General features: G+C 34.7%; 1 protein-coding gene across 1 annotated transcript in view; it reads right to left on the bottom strand.

Moving 5' to 3' along the window:
* LOC106471750 (sushi, von Willebrand factor type A, EGF and pentraxin domain-containing protein 1-like) overlaps nucleotides 1–11,422 on the bottom strand; it is a 46,128-nt gene that overhangs the window by 5,079 nt on the left and 29,627 nt on the right. Inside the window, exons 17-22 of the mRNA XM_022400356.1 lie at nucleotides 9,771–9,993; nucleotides 8,397–8,549; nucleotides 6,261–6,413; nucleotides 3,116–3,250; nucleotides 2,668–2,763; nucleotides 663–815 (exon numbers count right to left, since the gene is read on the bottom strand). Coding sequence (XP_022256064.1) covers nucleotides 663–815; nucleotides 2,668–2,763; nucleotides 3,116–3,250; nucleotides 6,261–6,413; nucleotides 8,397–8,549; nucleotides 9,771–9,993 — 913 coding nt within the window. The remainder of the gene's footprint in view (nucleotides 1–662; nucleotides 816–2,667; nucleotides 2,764–3,115; nucleotides 3,251–6,260; nucleotides 6,414–8,396; nucleotides 8,550–9,770; nucleotides 9,994–11,422) is intronic.

The following is an 11,422-nucleotide window of genomic DNA, read 5'->3' as shown; positions in this document are numbered from 1 at the left end:
TGCATCTGTAGACCTAACTGGTCTGGTATCATTGTTGTTATTGTACAACAAAGGTGCATCTGTAGACCTAACTGGTCTGGTATTGCTGTTGTTATTGTACAAAAAAGCAGTATCTATAGCCCTAGCTGGTCTGATATCACTGTTTTATTGCACAAGAAAGCAGTATCTGTAGACCTAGCTGGTCTGATATTGTTATTGTACAAACAAGCTCCGTCAAACTACCGGCTTGTTTTTATACCGTTAACTACCGATTGGGTCCAGATATTGGGAAATTTGATAATTTTGTCTGTTACAACGCTCTTGTAAAGAACTGGCCTTAAAAGTTGGTGACATCTTTTGTTTTCCGTACAAAATACATGGTAACTCAAATAATATTTGGTGGAATTAACTTCAATATTGATGATGATTTATTTAGTTTTTGTTGTGACTCATATATAATTAGAGACCCTGTTGTTGTGAATAATTTGGTGAAAAAATAGTTTATAAAAATGCGTCATGATCTCGTCAGTAATCCCAGGGTTAGCTACACAAATTTTAAAGTTATCAATCATGGCAAATTATATTCTATATAACGAAACAAAAAACAAATATTCAATTAATAATATATTTTTCAAAAACATATATTTTTTATCGATTTTAGATAATCTAGGAAGAAGATTCACCTTCGATTTTTTCACATCTTTTTCCACCATATCCAGGAGGACACGTGCACACGGCAGACCGGTGGTGATTTGAAGTCATGCCGCAGGTTCCTCCGTTTAGACAGAAATACTGCCTGTACGGTTTCCTACACTGCCGATACTGGCAATAAAGACCTGTATGATAGTTTATAAAGTTATATTGTAAACGTTTTGTTAACATAAAGATTTTATAACTACTATTTGGAAATCGTACTAAGATAGGCTGGGGAAAATGACAAAAATTTCCAAATGACTGATGCATGAAAAAGATAAATTGGTAAAAAAAACGGTTTTTAGCGTTATAAGCTTTCAGATTTATCGCTGAGCCAATAATAAAGTCTTCAATATTTTAATTAAAAAAAACTTTAAAAAATAACAGATAACTTAATGGGAGGATGTTTTATTTGTTTGTTGTTAAGCACGAAGCTAAACAATGAGCTATTTGTACTCTTCTCACAGTGAGTATCGAAACCAGATTTTTAACCTTATAAGTTCTCAGACTTGTCGCTGAGCCACTGGGAGGCAAGGAGTGAAGACTACGAGAAAATAAAACCAGAAAGCTGATAAGTACACTTTTATTGACAAATGTAGGGAAGGTTTTTCAAACTTTTGTTTTTACCAACTTAGTTCATTTTGTGTTGTTGTTTTATCGTTTTCTCTGCCTTCTTTTATCCTAAGTCTTGTTTTAAAATAGCAAGAAATATTTCCGTAATTACTGTTTGTTCAACGCTAGGGTTTCATTAATGGATAATTAAAAATTTTCAGTTCATTTCATTCAAGATATTCTATCCTATCAAGCCAAATATTACAATTGTCGATATTCTATCCTATCAAGCCAAATATTACAATTGTCGATATTCTATCCTATCAAGCCAAATATTACAATTGTTGATATTCTATGCTATCAAGCCAAATATTATAATTGTTGATATTCTATCCTATCAAGCCAAATATTACAATTGTCGATATTCTATGCTATCAAGCCAAATATTATAATTGTTGATATTTTATCCTATCAAGGCAAATATTATAATTGTTGATATTCTATGCTATCAAGCCAAATATTATAATTGTTGATATTCTATGCTATCAAGGCAAATATTATAATTGTTGATATTCTATGCTATCAAGCCAAATATTACAATTGTTGATATTCTATGCTATCAAGCCAAATATTATAATTGTTGATATTCTATTCTATCAAACCGAATATTAGAATTGTTGATATTCTATCGTATCAAGCTAAATATTAGAATTCTTGATATTCTATCCTATCAAGCCAAATATTACAATTGTTGATATTTTATCCTATCAAGCCAAATATTACAATTGTTGATATTCTATCCTATCAAGCCAAATATTATAACTGTTGATATTCTATCCTATCAAGCCAAATATTATAATTGTTGATATTCTATCCTATCAAGCCAAATATTATAATTGTTGATATTTTATCCTCTCAAGCCAAATATTACAATTGTTGATATTTTATCCTATCAAGCCAAATATTATAATTGTTGATATTCTATCCTATCAAGCCAAATATTATAATTGTTGATATTCTATCCTACCAAGCCAAATATTAAAATTGTTGATATTCTATGCTATCAAGCCAAATATTATAATTGTTGATATTCCATCCTATCAAGCCAAATATTACAATTGTTAATATTCTATGCTATCAAGCCAAATATTATAATTGTTGATATTCTATCCTATTAAGCCAAATATTGCAATTGTTGATATGCTATCCTATCAAGCCAAATTTTATAATTGTTGAAATTTTATCCTATCAAGCCAAATATTATAATTGTTGATATTCTATCCTATCAAGCCAGATATTATAATTGTTTATATTTTATCCTCTCAAGCCAAATACTACAATTGTTGATATTCTATCCTATCTAGCCAAATATTACAATTGTTCTAGGATGCTTTATTTCGAGGAGAAGAAATAAGGAATACAAAATTCTTAGAAAGTAATTACCTGTATGTCGAGAAGAACAAGCACACATGTAATTGTTCTCATGCGGGATACATCTTCCTTTGTTTTGACATTTGTTGTGTAAACAAGCGTCGATTTCTAGGAAAATAGAAGAAAAATGTCACATTTCTTCTCTGATATTAGAGTTCACATATAGATGTGTCACAATAAACATAAAAATCATTGTGTCGCTTAGACGAGCTACGTTTACTCGAGCTTGATTCAGTGAGGAATTGTATATAAACATTTAGAAAATACTTTAAAGATAAATAAAAACAGGCTAATGCTTTTAATTAACTCATGTATATCTGGAAAGACAAGTGCTTTCACTTGCCTTTAAGAATGTGAAATAACGAACAGATTTATATATATATGTATATATATATATATATTCCTCCATGTAATACTGATGCAAAAATCATTTCCTAAAGATAAATTAGATGAATCTTACCTATTTTCTTTTCACAGTGAAGTCCGGTAAATTCAGGTGGACACATGCAGCCTAGAACGCCAGTGAAGTACAGACTGCAAGAACCCCCATTGTAGCAGAACCGTTCTGGACAATAAGGCACTTGACACTCACGACCTACGTGGGAATATTTCAATACCTGGCTTATGTAACTGAAAAACGTGTCCACTCATTCGGTTGGTAATTGAATTTCTTGAAAGAAATTAATTATGGAGTAGGGTGTGCATGACTCCTCGTTTGCTGATATCATAGAGATACATTGTAACATTTTACAAGAATTGTCTTCGTCTTTAAATTGTTAAGCTTAGTCATTACGCAAGGTTGAGTTCGTTATATTAAAACTATTCTGAAGCATTACTACATCCTTCACGTCCGGTCACGCTATATGTGACGACTATACATACTGACAATAGCCCTGCAACGTAGTTTCCAATAAAAATGGCTCCGCCGTAAGGCTGTCGTGTCCGAAGCACGCCACTCTACCCTGCTTGGTTTCCATAATCCATCTAGTGTACAAGAACGACAGTTTCCCAACATTCGTTTCAACAGTTTGATAAGAAAAAAATCAAACATGTCTTTGTATGAAATAGCATGCCTACCTGTTTTATTTTCTAGCTGTTGCAAGTATGAGACCGTTGATTGGAAGCCTTATCTTGGTGAACCTATTAACTTTTAACCTGTTAACTTTTAAATGTACAAAACCGGATTTTTTGTGAGGTACAAACTCACTACAAAAGGTCCTGAATATTGGTCTGATAATAAGCTAAGATCACCTTGACCTTTTTATCCACTCTCCTGGCGCAGTATCCAGCGATGCTCATGAATCACTTCAAAAAAAGTTGCGTAACATGCCGTGTACCACTTTTGCGTTTTTGCTCACCCAATTATTACCCGAGTCTTGTTACAGTTATCAAGATACACATGCGCTCCGCTGATTGTCACCACGTGCTGCAACTTCATATATTTTTCTACAGTTAGAATTCCTTTCTCGTGCGCACGTGACTTGTATTGTGTACTGTTGTCTTGCGCACGTGGATGGCTTTTGCCACTGACCTTTGTATTTTTGTATTCTCACCCGTTACAAGACGTTATACCTTGCGTACCACAGGTTAAGTACGATTTATTGCAAATTTCTATTTGGTTTGTTCTGGTGCTCTAAGTTGATCCATATTCCATTGTTTTAGAATGACATTAAGTAAAAGGGATATCACTATCTTGAAAATCACAAATCTCCGATATGAGCGCTTTTTTATGATCTGAGAGTTTGAATATTTTGCGTCAGAGAGGGCTGTTACATCCCCAAATATAGGTCAAATTGTAGTTCTAATACATTCCGTTCCGCTACGACTTTATGCAAACAGTGGCTGTCACGTAATTTTCAAATTTGCAAATTCAAAATGGTTTTCACATAACGTACTCAACCCCTATAAATAAGTCCATGAATCCAGTTCTTGGTATCCAGTACAAGTCTCCAGAGAACCAAATTATAACAAATTGTAAAATCACCAAATATGAAGTATACGTAATTTTATAATAAGAAACAAGAGTAAAATATTTGTGATTGACATTTTAGACAAATGACTTACATAGTTTATATAACTTAATGACATTTTCACCTACTGCCTTGCTTGAAGCAGCAATCCTTTACCTATTTAACCAGACACACTTTCTTCCAAATTTAAAAATATATCAAATTTAAGTTATAAAATTATAATGGACTTACCTGACTAGAAGTATTTTCAACAACTCATGTTTATTCTTTCTTTTGTTTTTATTTCGCACAAAGCTATACGAGGGCTAACTGCACTAGCCGTCCCCAATTTAGCAGTAAAAGACTAGAGGGAAGGCAGCTAGTCATCACCACCCACGCTCGAACTTTTGTGCTACTTTTTTTACCAACGAATAGTGGGATTGATCATCACATTATAATGCCCCCAGAGCTGAAAGGGCGAGCATATTTGGTGGGACGGGGATTCGAACCCGCGACCCTCAGACTACGAATCAAGCGCCCTAACCACCTGGCCTAGTCGGGCCATCTCATGTTTATAACCTTGCACTTGGAGTATACATAGACAGAACTTGGGTCAGACTTTTGGTAGTCCGCCGGATTGTGAGCGCGAGGATCCATAGGTTGTGTCTTCCTGATACAAAATTGCGCTCCGCACTTTGCCGATAATATTTGACTCATTGCAGCCTATTGTTAGTATTTTCCTCAAAGGCTTTATTTTTTATTAACCGTATTTTGTACAAAATTCCATATATATTTGCTTAAACACGAATCTATTATTTTCAATTGCGTCTGTACTGACCGTTCTTTTTTTAGATAACCTATCCATTAATTTGACTTCAAGTCATTAGAACCACCTTTACTCGTTGTTCTTTCTTTTCAAACCATACTTACTCTTTACTGTTTGATAATTTCAAACTTTTCTTCTTGTTTAGCTGTTCGCTATGAAGTGTGACTTGACACTTTAGCCTATGGCTTTACAAATATACATACTAACTGCTTGGTTTAACTTTACAGGCGAATATAATTTTCACTGTCTTTTTTGTATGTATCTTATACGTTAGCACTATCTCTGGGTGGATTGGCCTTGACTGTATGTGGCCAAACTTGCCCGTGGGCCCTTACTGCATATGACAGGTCTTATACTCTGGGCCTGTCTGTATCTAGATAGACTTTTCCTGTTCATAAATAACTGGATTTGCAGACTGAAATTGGCTGTACATAACTAGACTCGCAGGCTGGCCTTGACTGTACATAACTGGGCTTATTTTCTGGCCATAACTATGTGCACTTGCCTGTTTACTAGCCTTATCTATATGATGGAAGTTTCACACTAGCCTTGCTTCAACCTATGGTCATATATACTCGCTTGTCTTATTTATATATTCTTACTTGATCTTTAGCCTTAAACTTCTATATGTACTTCCTATATCTTTTATAACTGTGCCTTATGGATGCCTTCAGTTTTATTAAGGTAGCAGCTTGTTAGCCTTACCTTTCCAGCCACACGAACGTGAATTTACTTGCCTTACAATGAGTCCATTGACTGAAAGTTCATAACCAAACACTGTCTTTACTTTTATACCCATACCTGTCAGTGTTCTTAATCGCTGAGCTTACCTCTGTAGCCATGCCTACACTGGCACCTATAGCTATCCCTTCCATCACGAATACAAAAGCCGCCATTTTTACAAGGGTTTGGTTTACAGACATCTCTATAAGCTTGTTCTCTCACAGCTTCTGGTAAAGCTAGTCGAGATCTGACAGAAACAGCTAAAAAACAACAACAATGTTTTAGCTACAACAATCGATTGGTTAGAGAATTGGATAGAAACAGTTAAATACAGGCACAGTGCTTTACGTACAACAGTCGAATAATTGACTTAATATTCAGAACAGTTAAAAATATAGTTAAGAATAAAATAAGATAATTAACATACATAAATGAGTTTGCTTTTCTCATTGCCCTTAATCTTCAATATACTACACTCTCTTCACTAAATTGTCTAGAAATATGTTTTATAACTGAAACATTAGAATTATATTTAATCAACTTAAAGAAAATGATATATAGCTCAGTTAAGAAAGGAAAAATAGGAGTTATTACTTCTTTATATAACTTTTTTATATCACTAATTAACTAAGACATAGAATTACATTTATAACCTCATTCTTTTGCATTGGAATATGTCATTTTAAAAGTATTGTTCATGATCTTGTTCTCACTAGGTGGTGTTCCACAACAATACCTCTAAATTCCATTATTTGAATGCGGCTACGTCTACTACTTGATCATGTACAAGCACACATTGTTGTTTTTTAAACTATGTTTTCGCTGCTAGTTGTTCTGAGTCTACTATCATGATCGGTTTAAACACCAAAAGCTGGCGAAGCATTATAAATCAACCAACAGGCCTAAAATTGTAGGTGTACTGTTTTCTAATGATTTTCTAGTTTGCGGCATTTAAACTGTGGTATACTATATATATAAATGGTGTTTTAGATACTTTTTTGCTTTTCATCGTCCACCCTCAGCTTACGAGTTCAGGTATTGACGAAATGTCTTTTGGGCAGTGACTTATGGGAGACAGAAGAAAGAGCTGAAATGTTACTGTTTTACACGCCAACATAGTAACAAAACTGTGAAAAAATAAAAGAAAAACAGGTGTAGTTAACGTGATTTGTGTCAAATGTTATTACAGTCGTGAGCAGTCTTCTATTAAAGACACTGTGTTTATGAGAACTTATATTATATAATTAGCCAATTTTTATGGAAGGATATGCTGAAGGGTTCGGTAAATATTAACAGTTAAAATGGGAAAGTCTTAATGGGGCGTCAAATGAAAAAATAAGTTATGTCACGGGGTATTAAATGGAACAAAGGAGTTGGGATATGATAAAAGGGTCATAAGTGAAATCAATAAATAAAGTCCATAGATGCTGAAGCGCTTGTCAAGTGAAAACAACAAATTTTACCTTTGCAGTCTGATCAAGCTCGGAAACCAGTGTTTTATATTGTTAGGATATGGTACAGTGTCTACCTTTGCAGTCTGATCAAGCTCGGAAACCAGTGTTTGATATTGTTGGGATATGGTACAGACACTGTACCATATCCTAACAATATCACACGCTGGTTCCCGAGCTTGATCAGATTGCAAAGGTAAACACTACCTTTGCAGTCTGATCAAGCTTAGGAACCAGTGTTTGATATTGTTAGGATATGGTACAGTGTCTACCTTTGCAGTCTGCTCGAGTACGGGAACCTGTGTTTGATATTGTTAGGATATGGTACAGTGTCTACCTTTGCAGTCTGCTCGAGTACGGGAACCTGTGTTTGATATTGTTAGAATATGGTACAGTGTTTACCTTTGCAGTCTGATCAAGCTTAGGAACCAGTGTTTGATATTGTTAGGATATGGTACAGTGTCTACCTTTGCAGTCTGCTCGAGTACGGGAACCTGTGTTTGATATTGTTAGGATATGGTACAGTGCTTACCTTTGCAGTCTGATCAAGCTTAGGAACCAGTGTTTGATATTGTTAGGATATGGTACAGTGTCCACCTTTGCAGTCTGATCAAGCTTAGGAACCAATGTTTGATATTGTTAGGATATGGTACAGTGTCTACCTTTGCAGTCTGATCAAGCTTAGGAACCAGTGTTTGATATTGTTAGGATATGGTACAGTGTCTACCTTTGCAGTCTGATCAAGCTTAGGAACCAGTGTTTGATATTGTTAGGATATGGTACAGTGTCTACCTTTGCAGTCTGCTGGAGTTCTGGAACCAGCGTGTGATATTGTTCCACGCGGACACGATTCACATTGAATCTGTCCAGTCTGGTCTTGATAGTGGTTTTTTGGACATTGTTTACACTGTCCATCCTCTTCGTAGGTTCCTGTCGGGCACTCCCCTGAAAAATAAGGAAAAGTCAATTTTAAAGTAATTTAGTAATTGGTGAAATATCCAAAATCTCACAAAGATCATCTGCAGTTTCGGTTTCAACTAAGAGAAGGTGATCTATTTCAGTTAAAACAAAAAACGCGCTATTGTGTTTCACAGTTAAAAGAAAAACCATATTTGTGGAACAAACTATATTCTCTCAAACTTGAACAAAGACACTAGAAGACTGGAGGATACATATGAATGTGTTGAATTTTTTAGTAGTGAAAAATAATTTAAAAGCGTTATTTATAGTTAAAAGAGAAAGAGAGAGAGAGAAAAAGTACAGTAATGGATCAACGTAAATTCTATCAAAGTGTTCTGTCACAAAACTGCTCGTCCTTTCAGCCGCTGAAGCGTTATATGTGACAGTCAATCCTACTGTTTGTTGGTAAAGAGTAGCTTAAGAGTTGGTGGTGGGTGGCGTTAACTAACTGCCTTCCCTCTAGTCTACCACTTCCAAATGATGGACGGCCTTCGAGTAGCTTTGTTCAAAATTTAACAAAACATTCCACCAAAAGGCTTTTATAGAATATTAGATTCGACATTTGCATGTGTCGTCTTCAGTCCATATTTTAGTACAAATCTTCTGATAGGACATAGCTTGTTTCAAAAATGTGGTTTTTCTATTCATAATCTATGTTACATTGTTTTTGTAAAATCTACATTAATCCAGCCCAGTCTACATATCCTGATATACAGAAAAATAGAACTTAATTTTGTCATGAAAATATTTTTTACGTGTATTAATCTCTTGGTTCCGACTAAATTTATATTTGATGTATTGTTATAAAATATCTTGTGTTAAGCAGTTCTAAATAATGTCCCGAACTTAGAGCTTCATGAAAAATCGGGCCAGACGTGGTCTAGTGGTTAGCATATTGGCTGCGGATCGAAAGGTTCAAGGTTCGAGACGTAATAAGCTGCTGAACACTCCCTGTACATTCGTTTTGTGGGGGTAATGTAACAGATATGCCGCGTAAGAAGCGGACCTTCCTTCATCGTGTAATCAGTTCTAAGTTAAAGACCCGAAGAGTCTCACACTTTTTTTTCAACGTGTCGCATAATGTGCAGGTCACGATTCAAAATACCAATGCTTTGAAAAATCAAATTTCTCAAAAAACTAATTAGGTAGAGCACTCTTTAGTCCAGAAGTGATACGTTAAGAACGAAACAGTAAGAGAAAACTTACGGCATTTATCTGTATCGATGTCTACAACAAAGCCACGTTCTTGACAGATGAGATTAAAGTGTGTATCGTTAAAAGATTCTACCACTATGTTAGCACCAGAATTCTGTAGTTCCTGTTTAAACTCTGGATCCGAGGTTATAATCCGCTGGGTCTCAGACTGAATGGTCTCAATTAATGTCACGACGTTTTCATGTAGGTCATCTCCATCTGGTTCATATGCCGCCTGGAAATATGAGTGCAACAATTGAAAGAACAGCCAACCAATTAAATGTGACGAAAATAATTAACAATTAAGCTAAAATCTGAAATTTTATAAGAGCAATTTTATCATAACTGTAAAAATAAAGAACAAGATAACGTCAATAGGAAATCAGCACATCAGAATTAAGCCTAATCTTCAACAATACCACGATCATTATCTCAAACACAACCATATCATTATCTCAAACACAGCCATATCATTACGTCAAACACAACCATATCATTACCTCAAATACAGCCATATCATTACGTCAAACATAACCATATCATTACCTCTAACGTCAAACACAACCATGTCTTTACCTCAAATACAGCCATATCATTACCTCAAACACAGCCATATCATTACGTCAAACCTAACCTATTACTACCTCAAATACAACCATATCATTACGTGAAATACATCCATATAAATACCTCAAATACAGCTATATCATTACCGCAAACATAGCCATATCATTACGTCAAACACAACCTGTCATTACCTCAAACACAACCATATCATTACGTCAAACACAACCATATCATTACCTCAAATACAGCCATATCATTACGTCAAACACAACCTATCATTACCCCAAACACAACCACATCATTACCTCAAACACAACCATATTATTACCTCAAATGCAGCCATATAATTACGTCAAACATAACCATATCATTACCTCAAACATAACCATATCATTACCTCTAACGTCAAACTCAACCATGTCTTTACCTCAAACACAGCCATATCATTACGTCAAACATAACCTATTACTACCTCAAATACAACCATGTCATTACGTGAAATACATCCATATAAATACCTCAAATACAGCTATATCATTACCCCAAACATAACCATATCATTACCTCAAAGATAGCCATATCATTTCGTCAAACACAGCCATATCATTATCTCAAACACAGCCACATCATAACCTCAAACACAACCCTAACATTATGTCAAACACAACCATATCATTACCTCAAACTCAGTCATATCATTATGTAAAACACAACCATATCTTTACCTCAAACAAAACTATAACATTACGTCAAAATCAACCATATCATTACGTCAAACACAATATATCATTACGTCAAATACAGACAGATCATTACCTCAAACACAACCATATCATTATGTCAAACAAAACCATATCATTACGTCAAACACAACCATATCATTACCTCAAACACAGCCATATTATTACCTCAAACACAACCATAACATTACCTTAAACACAACCATATCATTACCTCAAACACAACCATATCATTATGTCAAACGCAAGAATATCTTTACACACCAGAGAACTTCTGTATGGCTTCTGGTACTCCTTTGTGTACTGTCAGTAAGAAAACACAAGATTTAACGATATTGTGTACTTTCAATAAGAAGA

This window comes from Limulus polyphemus, unplaced genomic scaffold, assembly GCF_000517525.1.
Source record: "Limulus polyphemus unplaced genomic scaffold, Limulus_polyphemus-2.1.2 Scaffold4832, whole genome shotgun sequence".
NCBI classification, from domain to species: domain Eukaryota; kingdom Metazoa; phylum Arthropoda; class Merostomata; order Xiphosura; family Limulidae; genus Limulus; species Limulus polyphemus.
Note: the sequence above shows the minus strand (reverse complement) of the source record. Positions and strands in the feature narration are given on the sequence as shown.